Genomic DNA, 14,728 nt, shown 5'->3' on the forward strand with positions numbered 1-14,728 from the left:
ACATCTTGCAAAAGGGGGGCCTCGGTCAAATGTTAATGCCATTTGGGGGGACTTGCCCTGGAAACGTTTGGGAACCCCTGTCATATACAGTATTTCACGTGCGTCACAATCTTAAAAGAAGGACTATGTCTTGAAAATCAAATCAGCGTTTTATATTATACATCATCGTTTCTATGGTAACCGCTACTTCAGAGGGATTTAAAATATATATATATATATATATTATATCTCGGACGATCTACACGACCTCAAAATGGTTTATAAAGAATGCGTTGAAAAAATGAAATAGTTATTTATGCTAGTCATTGTTGATGCGTTTTCTGTGAGGAGACGTTTATGTACTGGTAATAAAGACGGAAGGAGTCTCCAGTGTCTCGCGCTTTTGTAACAATCGGTAAGATTTATGCCACAGGAAAAAGTCTTCAGAATAAAGGACGTCCTGCTCTCTTAGCTGTTCACAAGAGGGAAGGCGGGGGGAAAAGGAAAAATAAATAAATAAATAAATAAATAAATAAATAAATACAAGAGAGGCCGGTGAGGGAATGACTGCTTATAGCTACTATTAGTTAAGTCAGACATATTCAAAGCTTTTCCTCATGAGCTCCACTTCCCAGGTTTTTTAAGGCCAAAAAAAAAAAACCTTGTCAAATTATTGCCTATTATTTACTGAACAGTAAAATGAAATAAATCACGGGGGGGGGGGGGGGAATGCATAATGCAGTAGAGGAGTGTGGGAAATGCCTTGAACAGTAAGAAACCCATTTTTGGTATAATCCCTGCTGAGGAAAGCAAACAAGTGGTATTTTAAATCACCATGAAAACCCAGGCCTAGTTATAAAGTGTTACATTTCACACATTGTTCTAGACCCGTTTCATTTATCCCCCCTCCCCCTGCCCCCGTCAAAATGTTCACTCTGTTCTCTTTAGACCAAAAACCTGAACATGCACAAATTTTATTTTTTTGCCTATGTTGGGCCATAATACAGGGTTTCCCAAAAGTCTCCATACATACAGGGAAGTAACACTTCCTAGCAAAACGTCGTTTATATTATTATTATTTTCTCATAGCCTTTAAGAACGCCTTCGACAAAAGAAGAACACATTGAAATAACGATAATGAGTCTTTATTGGGCATGTATACATTACAGCACAGTGAAATTCTTTTCTTCACATACCCCAGCATGATAGGAAGCTGGGGTCAGAGCGCAGGGTCAGACATGATACAGCGCCCCCTGGAGCAGTGAGGGTTAAGGGCCTTGCTCAGGGGCCCAACAGTGGCAGCTCGGCAGTGCTGGGGCTTGACCCCCCGACCTTCCGATCACTAACCCAGAGCCTTAACTGCTAAGCGATTAGAATCATGGCTGGATCAGAAAGCTGTCAGGAGGTTGTGATGGACAATTATATGCACAACACCAGATGTGATAATATGAGTTCATAATGAGTTGGACAGACGACTCCATGTGTGTTTACACGTGTAGAGGATGTTTTGTAAATAAAGTTACATTTTGCTAAAAAGTGTTCCCCTATGTATGGAGATATTTGTAGCACCCCGTATTTCAGAGTCATCCCTAATGAAAATAATACACTGATCTTATATACACCAATGTAATGATATTTAAGACACACACTGATGGACTATCACATTTATGAACTTATATATACACACACATATATACATACATATATGTGTGTGTGTATTTTATATATATATATATATTATATATATATATATATATATATATATATATATATATATATATATATATATATATATATATATATATATACATACACACACACACACACACACACATATATACACACACTCACATACATATATATGTATGTATATGTGTGTGTATATACACACATATGTGTATGTATATATATATATATATATATATATATATATATATATATATATATATATATATATGTGTGCGTGTGTGTGTGTGTATATATGACGACTGCTCTCATATTTTTGCGTTCTGTTGTTAAAATGCTGAAGCTCATATGCGAAATGTGTAAATGTTAGCAAGGCTGTAAATTTTCCACACACACACACACACACACACACACACACACACACACACCTCCCCGACCCCGCAAGTCCTACCGTGCCCTAAATTCTGAATGCCTCTGACGTTAAGCGATGACAGGAACTGACCTGTTTCACAGACGATATTAAACGTAACTGGAAAAGGATCAAACGTATGATGTATCGCTCGTTTTCACACACTTTAATTAACAGAAAATCATCATCATCATCGACAAACTGCTGTGGTGTGAAAGGATTCCAACAGGATGGAGCATGCCCACACTGCTGATTCTTTTCCCTGTACCAGCATGCTCTGATGTGTATTAATCCTTACGTAACGTCCATAATCGCAACAAGACCTTAACAAGCAAGTCAAAGTCCTTGTATAGTGTACTTTGCCCCCCCAAAAATAAATAAATAATAAAAAAAAGCACAAGTCTGATTCTGACTGAGGGGAAAGAAAAAAAAGAGAAGATATTTACGCATGCTATTTCATATGTTAGTATTTACGTCTTTAATAAAGATAAGATTTAAAAAAAAAAAAAAAAAAAAAAAAAAAAAAAGGATCATCATTTGCATTTGCAAAATGTACGTTTCGACTGTGATGATATTATTTTGCGTGTGGATTTTGTCGTTTTGTTACTTTTGGCACAAAATCGACCCCGTAATCGTCCTGGCCCCTGATCGATATGAACTGCATCTCCCATGGCGTTTCCTTTTCAACCGGTGCTAAAACTGCAGGGATCGAACGTTTAAAAATCATACAGAGATTACAGTGTTGGAATGGTGGATTCAGGATACTAAACTTCAGAAGCGAAATCATGAAAACACACCTCTAATAGTCTCGTACTCTTGGCACAAACGTTCATTCTTTCTTTTTTTTTTTTCCCCCTTGTCTCGGAGATGTGCACCATTCATGTTTGGCGATATGTTTGCTTCCTACACTTAAGCGCTTCATGCAGTAGCATCTACTGTATGTCAAGGCATTTGCAGATAAAAACGTTACAGAAATGATAATTATTAGTTATTTTCACCTGTAAATCATAACACGGTATACAAAATGAAATAAATTAAAATTTCCTTCACTACGTCTAGAGTTGTGCTGTCGTGCTGGGTGATATGGCAGACACCCCTGTCAGATATACGCAGAGACCTTTAAGGCGGATGAGCGTTAGGACTATAAGCTGCGTGTCCTCTCTACCTGTACATTAAGAGCTGAAAACACTGGCATTTGAAGCTTTATCGTACTGAAGCACGGTGGCTTTGCGAAAGCGATGAACGCACACGATATGACAGAAACGCATGAACGTATGCAACGAGTCAATGCACGGAGAGTAAGTCTGATAGGAAATGGCTTTGTTTTCACAGTATGGTGTTTTTCCCCCAGACAGCTTGTTGATAATTAAGGAATTTCGTGCCGCTGAAAAGGTCCTAATTAAGTGGTTTGATGACGGTAAACCAACCAGTGTAAAAGCTGAAGAGTAGCTGCCTTCACAAACACACTGCTCAGAGTGCTGTGATTGTTATTACTCTCATATGTTGGTGATGCTGTCTAGTTTTTTTGTCGGTTTTTTTTTTTTGGATTCAATGAAGAACTCACAATCGATTCAAATCGGTGCAATAGCGATGAGGGGATAAACGTCAGACCCTGCTCGAACTTCAATTTGACTCGAATCAAGGTCGTTTCAGTGGCAGGGGCCTTTGTGGTTGTGCAAAGAAATTCGTTACACGTGTACAATACTTTTGCTGGATGATCCTTGATGGGATTCCTACTGCAGGTAGCGGTAGACTTTAAAGCAGTGGTTCCCCGAGTCTGCCACGGCCACGTGTCCTTCGGAGGTGAGGGCCAGACCCTGAGGGCCGTACAGCGGGTCTGCTGAAGTGTTGATGTACGACAGGAACGAGCCCGAGCTGTCGAACACCTGCAGCACATACACGGACACACAGTGTATAGTCACTAATCACGATTATATCCGTCTCAATTCATACACGTTCACACACGCAGTCTAATTTCTTCGGAAACTCGTTAAGGTGGTTGTCACACTGGGCACCATCGGTGAGAACGCGATTGCTCCTGGCTCCCCGCACCTCGGCACCGGTCTGGTTTCGGACCCCAGTGCACTTGCGTTCATCTTACTGCATGTCATCACAAACGCGCATGGAGGACACGAAGCGACACGCCGTTTGCTGTGTTTTTATGATTATTTTGGTGCTAATATGCTCAGCAGATATGATGCGCAGAAGAGTGGACCTCTTCTGTGTCCCACAACGTTCCTCTGTCTCTAACTGTACACGCGTGCTGCGGACCCGAGTACGAGTTGCGCTCACGTTCACGGGAACCGCGGCATGGTTCGCGGCACCTCCTACAGCACCTCCTACGGCTAGTCTTGGGTCCGATACCATGGTGCGCTTCCCGTTCTGCGTGACAGCTTTCACGTTACCGATTTTTCATGCACACCGTGCACTGTTTCGGACCAAACTGTCCGCTAGTACTCCAGGAACATGTACACATGCAATGTAATTAACTATAACTCTTGATTTATTCCTATTCCTAGCTTTAATTACTCCAATTACCCAAAAGAACCCATCTCACACCCCTCTTCATCTCCCTGCACTGGCTTCCTGTAGCCGCCCGTATCAAATTGAAGGCCTTGATGCTCACGTACAAGACCTTGTCTGGATCAGCACCGCCCTACCTCAACTCTCTCCTGAAGGTTTACGTTCCCTCACGCGATCTGCGATCGGTTAACGACCGACGCTTAGTACTGCCTACTCAACGTGGCCCAAGATCCCTTTCCAGAACCTTCACGCTAACTGTTCCTCAGTGGTGGAATGAACGTCCGACCTCAATCCGGACCTCAGAATCTCTCACCATCTTCAAAAAACAGCTAACGACCCACCTCCTCCATGAACACCTAACCAACCCCTAAAACTCCACCCCCCACATTATCCTTTATAAAAATAAATAAATAAATAAATAAATAAAATTACTCTGGCTCTTACACCTCGACTCTGCGCACTGTGCTTCTCTAGAACTCAATTATAAATCTTGCACGGTAGCACGACTCGTATTGTTCTCCGCCTGATATATCGCTTCGCTCGCATTTCCTCGTTTGTGAGTCGCTCTGGAGAAAAGCGTCCGCTAAATGAATAAATGTAAACGTGATTACGCTCTAATTACTTTGTGGTTCAGCTCGTTTGCACATTTGGCACGTCGTTCTGGATATGCCACGAGTAAACTGAAACGAACGTGTTAAGATAACATGAGAACGTTAAAAACGACGCTGCGCACAGGGATAGGCATAGAATCGTTCTGATTATAGTCATTACATACCGCTAGATTCGATTCAGATCAATCCAGGAGTTGAAGTCTGGAGTTACAATGAGATAAAAAAGTATGGTTTGGGACAGGATATGGTACGCAGATACGGTGCAGTTTACCTGTATCCTGCTGTTACCCCAGTCTGCGACGATGATGTTACCATTCCCATCCACTGCCACTCCTGTAGGAGCGTTAAACTGGCCGTTACCTTCTCCATGAGAACCGAACTTAAACAGGAACTCGCCATCTGCGTTATAAACCTAAACAACATGGAGGCTGACATCAGCGGACACCAAACATATAGTTTCTCTCATCATCAACAACATTCTCTTCTGACAGCAGGATCGAGTTTTTATTGATTTATTTATTTATTTATTTATTTTTCCTTTACTAGATATGTTCAGAAATCGTTAAGGACGTTTTCACATATGCAGCGTTTAGTCTGTTTGAATGGAAACCCCTAGGGTCTTTCACGATCGGTACAAACACGGCACTCGAGAGTGGACCAAAACACCCAGTCAAAAAAACACTATTCTGAGTGAAGAGGTCTCGGTCCACTTCCAAGCGGGTTCGAAAAAAAGATCCGACCCGGGAAGCTGCAGGAAGTGAACCAGACATGCCGTGTATTATGGGATGGAACGTTAACGTTTTTAATGGCTGCAAGCTGTTAAACTGAGCCTCAAGCCACAACCCATGGCTCGTGTTCCGGAGATCGGCGTTGACGAATAAAACGAGGAAATAAAACGCTAGAGACCGTACACGAAATGTTTCGCACTAATCGCCGATATGAACGCGTGATCATTTACTCAGCGCAGACGCCGCGCTCTCCGTGCTTTGATATAATATTTATGATTTCCACGTACAGTACTACACTCGGGTAAAGAAGGGTTTGTTGAGATTTTTCCATCCCTGTATGAGCACCTTAAATAATCATAAGTAGATTAAAAATAAATGAATAAGGGTTTGATTTGATGACATCGAATAGCTTAAGCAACGTTCAGAGAAGCTGCTGCGTACCTTAACGGAGTGATTATGGAAGTCGGTCACGATTATTTCATTCTTGTTGTTCACGGTCACGAAATGGGGACCTGGATATCACAGTAGAGAGAAACAAGACAAAAAAAAACTTTGGAGTTTATAGTATAGCTGATATACAGGGTACGTACGGGGTATGCACAGGGTACGTACGGGGTATGCACAGGGTACGTACGGGGTATGCACAGGGTACCGGTACTTACTGAATGCAGGGCCTGATTTACTTAGCTTTGGCTCTGTTGGGGTGGTTGGAGTAATTTTATCTAGAATAAACAGAAGTGAGAGTTAAGAGTTAATACGTAAGGATTTTTCTACTAAATAAAACCTTTTAACACTCTAGGGCCAAAAGTATGTGGACACCTCGACCATCACACCCGCATGTGGTTCTTCGCCACAAACTCAGGAGTGTACGTGATGTCCTTTGTACGCTGTAGTATTACCATTTCCATTCACTGGAACTAAAACGGCCTGAACCTGTTCCAGCATGACAATGCCCCTGTGCATAAACCGAGCTCCATGAAGACACTCCAAGGTTGGAGTGGAAGTGTGTCCTGTACAGAACCCCACTGAACACCGACTGCACTCCGGGCCTCCTCACCTGACCTCACGAATACTCTTGTGACTGAATGTGTAAATCCTCACAGCCACGCTTCGAGATCTAGTGGAAGGACTTCCCAGAAGAGTGCAGGGTATTATAACAGCAATGTGGGGCGGAGTGTGGAATGGGATGTTCCACAAGCACATATGATCAGGTGTGATGATCAGGGGTCCACATACTTTTGACCAAATCAGTATTTCAGGAAGAGAAAACAAACAAAACCAAAGCACCTGAAAACTGCCTGTCTAACGTCCCTTTGGCTCCGAATTTGGTCACCAGTTTGCCGTTGGACTGGAAGATGAAGACGCAGCAGGCTTTGTTGTCTGCAGCTATTATATGACCGTTTTTGTCCACAGCTACTCCTTTGGGTCCCATCAGCTTCCCTGCTCCGATTTTACTCTAAAGCAGAACCAAGAAAGAGAGCAATAACGATCAGAAGGAAGTCCAGGAAAGAAACTGACAAATTTACAAAAAATCCTCCATCGCTCACTTTAAACTTTCCATCAGAAGAGAAGATCGTGATCCAGCGGTTGTCATAGTCTGCTACGATGATGTCCCCGTTCATGTCCACTGTCACGCCGGTGGGACGCTGCAGCTGCCCTGGCGAACGACCTCTGACCCCGAAGCGCAGCTTGAACTGACCATCGTTAGAGAACACCTGCAGGGCATCGACAAGCACAAACAAAAGTCTAAAAACAAGTCCAAATCTACACTAGAATGGCGCCCTGTCCTCTGGAGAACGCGAATTCGAATCCCGACGATGCCAAAAAGGACAAACCGGCAGTGCTCTTGGGGAGGTAGCAAAACTGGACGAGCGCTCAGGATGTCAGGGATGGCACGCTCACTTTCCACGGTCACTCACAGCAACACTAGCCAATCCCGGGTCTCATCCACGAAAAATACGGTTTAACCGAAGTGTGTTACACTGCCCTGTGATGCAGCATGAGCAGCAGTGCGAAAACATGTCGAACTTGCCTCCACATATCTTAAAGGAAGCACGTACTAGAGCCCCACCCATCCCTGGTTGATAGAGGTCATGGGACAGGGCAGGGTTAGCTAGTGGGTGGGACTTGGGAAGCCCTAAATAAGGGGATTAATCATATGATGTGGATTAATGGGGATTAATTATATGGTTAACGATATGATGTGATGTGAGAGGCTCCTCACCTGTATGCACTGGTTGTTGCTGTCAGCCACCACTATACGTCCGTTGGTGGATGTGGAGATGCCCTGAAGGTTGGAGAACTCACCCCGCTCGCGCCCTCTCGACCCTGAGACACACGAACAACGAGACCCTTCACCGTTACACATTTTTTTTTAAAAGAATTTATTCAGATAACCTCAGACCTCTGGATTATATCTGGATGTATCGTTATAGAAACTGAATCCGAATTGAGAATTAAACAGTGCTTCCCTCGGTCAATAAAATCACTACATTCAATCCAAAGAATCAATTTCAATATCACGAATTTTTTCCAATATTCATATCTGCGGCGCTATCCTCCGCAGAACCAATCCAGTCCAGCGGTGTTGTGCCGAGCGGATTTCCTCTCTGCACCCACCCACTCTGTAGATGAGCTCGTCCTCGATGGGGTTCTCCTTCTTCTTGGTGGTGCTGTACATGCTGGCGGGACGACGCAGTGCTTTCTGGCGGACGTGAGCCCCTCCTCCACCTCCTGCGGGAGATTTCACACGTCTCTTGACGTCTTCAGGGGAGTGCGGGGCGTCGCTGGCTTTGACTGCGCGCAGGCGGAACGGACTTCCCCTCACAGCCTGGCCGTACAGCAGCAGGGAAAAGGAGAACTCGCCGTCGCTGGACAGCGTGTAGCCCACCTCGTACGTGCCGTTCTTGTTGTCCGTCACCTCGCCGGCAGTGACCGAGCCGTCGGGTCCGGTGATCTGAGCGACGAGAGCTGCGCTTCCCGTCTTCACCAACTCCCCAGCCTTGTCCTGATTAGGAAAAAAAAAATTAAAAATGCAGTTATTTATAACGCAGTCATAGGAAAGGAATAATGAGCGATAATGTCGAGGAACTGCAGTCAGACACTCAAGATGAACCCCTTACAATCCTTATTTTTCCATTTGATCCTTTTTTATGTCTGGAATACGTACCACTCTTCCACTGAAGGATATTTCTTAAGGTCTCCAAAAGAAAACGTTGACTATCGCACCATCAGATACAGTATCTTAGCTTATTCATTTCTTTTAAAATCTTAACTCCTATGTTGAATTGACTTTCCATGATAACAAATAAATAAATAAATAAATAAATAAACATACATGTATACACACATATATACACACACATATATATAAAATCTATCCAGGGCATACACTGTTGCCTGCGATATATATATTTTAAAATGCAGTAATGAATTCATAAATTGCATAATACAAATAATTATGATTAATTTTGAATATTTTAACTTTCATCACGCTCCCGATTTCTTCCCTCTTCTAACGTTACTGTCTTAAGCCAACACATTTACAGCAGCTGTACTGAATTATACTAAGACCAACATCTGCCAGGTTTTTTTTTTTTTTTTAATTTGCAAAAGTCGATACGAAGCGGAGTTTTTCCTTTTGTGGTTGTTGAACCTACTTAATTCGTGGTTGCCCAGGGGACAAAGACTAATAGTCCAGACATAAGCTTGTCCCAGGTGCCTGAACTTCTGATTTGTCCCCCCCTTCCCGATTTATACGCATAATTTGTGTTTTTGCTACAGACCCAGAGCATCAGGAGCGGCATGACTCACCTTGGTGGTAACGGTAACGGTGCTGTGTTGTCCCACCACGGCATGCCGTAGTCCTTCTCCTGTAGCCACGCTGGTGTGACCCACAGCACTAGTGGTGATAAGAACCCCCAAGTTCTGGATGGAGCGACGGAGGCCTTCGGTCTCCACTTGGCACTCCAGGTGCCCGTTCTCGTGTGGTTGTTCAGGGAAAGCGTGGCGCGCCAGCGCTGCCACTCTCTCTCCCATCTGCTTCTGCACCAGCAGCACCTCGGTGGCGCTGCCGTGGCTCAGAGCCTGTTCTGTAAAGCTGCAGCTGCTCTCGATATTCTCCTTCCCCTGCAGGAGAGCAGCCAGCTGGGTCTGGAGCACCTGCACCCGGGACACAGCACACACTGCTATCACACAGCTGCACAGCTCGAGCTCAGACATGATCATATCCTGCAGAATATGTACTATTGAGATATTCACAAAGAGCTTAGCTTAGCTCTTCTGGTACCTTCTGCTTGGTGCTGCAGATGTTCTCCAGGTCAGTGATGAGGGTGTTCTTGCGTTGGTGCAGTGCTCTCTCCAGCTCCTCGAACGTGCTGCTGATCTCAGATATGGCCTCGCTCTTCCTCTCCGAGAGCTGCCTGGAGATTTCGTTCACTACGTCGATGGCTGCCGTCAGCTGAGGAAGCCTGGAGGAGGAAGAACGAGGTAGAGGACTTAAACATCTCATTGAAGCCCACTTAAGCCTAGGGGAGTGGGCGCTACATCATGATGAACCTCTGAATTCTAAATACATTCACGAGGCAGTCAGAGGACCATGGAGGTCTGTTAGCAACACCAGTGGGTGTGAAATGAAGCCTTTAATTTCTTTTCTTTAAAGCGCTGCAATAATGTCAGGCAGAAGATTGGAAGATAATAATAAGCGGATAATTAGCTGCGTAATTACAGATCTGACTTTTACTGCTTTTACAGCACAGTAGCCACACCGAGTTATACTGCGTTCATAATTCAGACTTCTACGTTCTAACGGTTTTTGATTCACGGACAGCGGTAAGTGAGAAATTAAACATCCCAACAGCCTGTCTTATTTTTCTCTTTTGAAGTAATAAGACAAAAAATAAATACAGCTCGTCATGTTAACGAGAAACCAGAAACCTTCATCATAAGAAAGAAAATTGTAAGTCTTTGATATTAGGCTTAGATTGCGTGGATCAGCTATAACCGTCCCTGTGAATTAGCGGTTGCTATAGATACGATTTACTAATAATCACTATAGAAATTATTAACGGAATCCACAGTTTACCATATGATATAATAACATATTAAAAACTTTGTGCGGAATAAATTTCGTTTACAGCCGACATTCATACCGATGCTGAAATATCCATTCCGATGTGCTGCTCTTGGTAAAAAAATGGATGTGCGGGAACTTTTCCCAAGGCTCAAACGGTGGCTCATGGGTGACTCGTGATTTAGATTCAGTCAGCTTTATAAGAGCGTTCTGATTTAATCAGCACCAGAATAATTAGTGTCCCCGTCTCGTTATCATTTGTTATTCCAAAATGCCGAAGGGTAGCATAGCGAAATAGTCAAATAAAGGACAGAAATTCTCCAAGACGTATACAGTGCCCTCCGAAACTATTGGAACGCCAAGGCCGGTTCATTTCTTTTTGCTGCGGACTGAAGACGTCTGGGTTTGAGATCAAAAGATGAATAAGAGAAGAAAGTTTAGAATCTCAGCTTTTATTTCCTAGTATTTATGCGTAGACGTATTAATCGACATAGAACTTAGGACATTTTGTATCAGACCGCCCAATCTGTAGGTGAGCAAAAATATCGGAACATATGACCGGCAGGTGTTTCTTGTTACCCAGGTGTGTCCTGTTAGATTAACTGTTTAACAATTAAACAGCTCTGAACATCTACTGTTGATTTTAGCCTTCGGTTTCACCTGTGAAGGCTGTACTTGTTGATAAAATGGGTAAGCCAGTATGAAGATCAGAGAGCTGTCTATGGGAGAAAAGCGAGCCGTTTTGAAGCTGAGAAAAGACGTAAAAATGGACAATGTTCGAGCATAGCCAATACGACAATTTGGAACGTCCAGAAAAAGAAAGAAACCACTGGTGTATTGAATAACAGACACCGAATGGGTCGGCTAAGGAAAACAACAACAGCTGATGAAAGACACATTCTGAAGAAAAACCTAAAAACAACAGTCAGTGACATCACCAACAACCTCCACAGGGCAGGAGTGAAGGTCTCACAATCCACCGTTATACCACAAGAGCCACAAAAGTTCTGGAACCAAGATGAACCTCTACCAAAGTGATGGAAAGGACAAAGCATGGAGAAAGAAATGATCTGCTCATGATCCAGAACATACAAGCTCATCAGTGAAACATGGTGGAGGGACTTTTGAACCTTTTTGGAAAGACTGCCTTTGTGTTGCTCGAACCTGTTGCGAATGGCGTCCAGCTGGCTCTTCAGCGCTGCTTTGTGTTGCTCGAGGACGTCACGCAGAGGAACGGTCACATGCTCGCGGTGTTCTCCGTCCGTACACTCGAGACACATCGCTGTCTCGCACGACTCGCAATAAAACTCCATCACCTGTAGAGGGCACACGTGAGGACCATCACGGCACAAACAATGATGACTAAACCATAAAAACTAGCCAACGGTCACGCTTATTGTATGTGTAAATGTCTGTTTCTTGTTAAAGGTGGTACCTCACCTTGCCTTCGTGGTTGGGGCAGGACAGCGGCTGGGCCGAGTTGGCGGCGCTGGCGGACTCTAGCACTCCGCGCTCCTCGGGCTGCGAGCACTCTGCCTCTCTCTGTAGCACCTCCATCAGGTTAGTGATGAAGAAGTTATTCTGCAGCGCTGCTACGCCTTTCTCAGGCAGGATGGATGTCTGCCTGCACACTGGGCATGAAAGAGTGAGGGACTGTGGCGGGATGTAGTTCTGGAGACATCTGTGGAGAGAAAGAATGGGTGAGATCCATCCGTCCATCCATCCATTTTCTATTCCGCTTATCCTACACAGGGTCGCAGGGAGCCTGGAGCCTATCCCAGGGGACTCGGGGCACGAGCCGGGGGACATCCTGGATGGGGTGCCAACCCATCGTGGGGTACAATCACACACTAAAGACAATTTAGAAATGCCAATCAGCCTACAATGCATGTCTTTTTACTGGGGGAGGAAACCCTCATCCTTAATACAAACAAAAAATGACAGAATCTATAAACCTTATATATAAATATGCAATTTGGACCCGCCTCCACGTGTTCGCGCCTTGCCAAACGGCTAACTTGTTAGTAAACAACTCACAGGAAAGAGTGATTCCAGTACCTGAAGCAATCTTTTCAATCATCATCTATATACTCACAAATATCAGAAACTCTTCTTAATGTGTAAGGCTCAATGGCGTAAACCTGCTTTGCTGATTTATGGTTGTGAGCTCATCTGTAATGCTTCTTAAATCGGTTTGAAATGAAAAACATGTGAATGGAGCACTGTGTGAAAAAGAATTTAACCTGAACATCAGACTGCATCGGCAAAATCAAGCATTTAAGTGAAGTTAAAATGGCATTTTAACATCAGCATTACTTAAATGCACTGGTTCTGAGCTTGGACCGGATGACTAATAGAGGATTCATATGAAAGCAAAGGACACAAATCCATCCCTTACATGGGAATGGCTGGTATAAGTCATCGTGGGTGGTTTAGAGACTGTATGCATCTCATAATTAACCAATTCTCTGATTAAATCCTTCATCTGGGTCAAAGCTCACTCCATTTCTCCACTATGGCACGTCTGCTTTCAAAGTTTCCCAAATTACCCAAGTGCTGCTACTAGGGGGGGTCAGGGGGATGGGGGTGGGAGCAATTAAAGTCGGAGTGTTACTCCCACGATGCCATGTGTGATGACACTGTACCTCTCGCAGAAGGTGTGCAGGCAGGGCAGAACTTTCGGGTTGTGGTAGTGCTCCAGACAAATGCTGCAGACCAGGAACTGCTTGTCTATCTGTCGCACCACAGGGCTGGTGCTGCCCGTCTCCCTCTTAGCCATGGTGAGAGGCATTCACGGGAGGAGTACGAGGCACACACACCTCTCAGCCTACAGAAACACAGAGAGAAGGGGAGGTGGGGAGGGAGGCAGGGAGAGAGAGAGACAGACAGAGGTATACCAGTTCAAATCAACTCCGACAGTTTAGGGAATTTAGTGAATCAGGAGACATTTTCAAAATACATATACTACAAATACATATAACTACAAGTTAACCGATGCATTTGCAGGAAAATCTGGGCAGATGTAGGTGATGGTTCGTGAGAGCTAGCTGCAGCACCATACTGGACAAAACTTGAGCTTGATATTCCAGATGTATTCCACACATCATCCTCACATAATCCAGACATCTTCCACACGTCATCCTCACATAATCCAGATATATTCCACACATCATCCTCACATAATCCAGACATCTTCCACACGTCGTCCTCACATAATCCAGACATCTTCCACACGTCGTCCTCACATAATCCAGACATCTTCCACACATATGCCACACATCATCCTCACATAATCCAGACATCTTCCACACATCATCCTCACATAATCCAGATATATTCCACACATCATCCTCACATAATCCAGATATATTCCACACATCATCCTCACATAATCCAGACATCTTCCACACATCGTCCTCACATAATCCAGACATCTTCCACACATCGTCCTCACATAATCCAGATATATTCCACACATCATCCTTACATAATCCAGAATTATTCCACACATCATCCTCACATAATCCAGACATCTTCCACACATCGTCCTCACATAATCCAGACATCTTCCACACGTCGTCCTCACATAATCCAGACATCTTCCACACATCGTCCTCACATAATCCAGATATATTCCACACATCATCCTTACATAATCCAGAATTATTCCACACATCATCCTCACATAATCCAGACATCTTCCACACATCATCCTCACATA

The 14,728-nt window shown here is 44.0% G+C and overlaps 1 protein-coding gene across 2 annotated transcripts in view; it reads right to left on the reverse strand.

Moving 5' to 3' along the window:
- Positions 1 to 2,551: 2,551 nt before the first annotated feature.
- The window catches only part of trim3a (tripartite motif containing 3a), a 28,794-nt gene continuing 16,617 nt past the window's right edge, over positions 2,552 to 14,728 (reverse strand). For both annotated transcript variants that reach the window (XM_053646790.1, XM_053646789.1), the window contains exons 2-14: positions 13,653 to 13,834; positions 12,448 to 12,688; positions 12,172 to 12,323; positions 10,225 to 10,405; positions 9,750 to 10,097; positions 8,556 to 8,943; positions 8,161 to 8,264; positions 7,484 to 7,651; positions 7,224 to 7,392; positions 6,599 to 6,658; positions 6,378 to 6,448; positions 5,480 to 5,620; positions 2,552 to 3,960 (exon numbers count right to left, since the gene is read on the reverse strand). In XM_053646790.1, the coding sequence (XP_053502765.1) occupies positions 3,808 to 3,960; positions 5,480 to 5,620; positions 6,378 to 6,448; positions 6,599 to 6,658; positions 7,224 to 7,392; positions 7,484 to 7,651; positions 8,161 to 8,264; positions 8,556 to 8,943; positions 9,750 to 10,097; positions 10,225 to 10,405; positions 12,172 to 12,323; positions 12,448 to 12,688; positions 13,653 to 13,798 (2,322 nt within the window). In that variant the 5' untranslated portion in view covers positions 13,799 to 13,834 and the 3' untranslated portion in view covers positions 2,552 to 3,807. The remainder of the gene's footprint in view (positions 3,961 to 5,479; positions 5,621 to 6,377; positions 6,449 to 6,598; positions 6,659 to 7,223; positions 7,393 to 7,483; positions 7,652 to 8,160; positions 8,265 to 8,555; positions 8,944 to 9,749; positions 10,098 to 10,224; positions 10,406 to 12,171; positions 12,324 to 12,447; positions 12,689 to 13,652; positions 13,835 to 14,728) is intronic.

This window comes from Ictalurus furcatus, chromosome 17, assembly GCF_023375685.1.
Source record: "Ictalurus furcatus strain D&B chromosome 17, Billie_1.0, whole genome shotgun sequence".
NCBI lineage: Eukaryota > Metazoa > Chordata > Actinopteri > Siluriformes > Ictaluridae > Ictalurus > Ictalurus furcatus.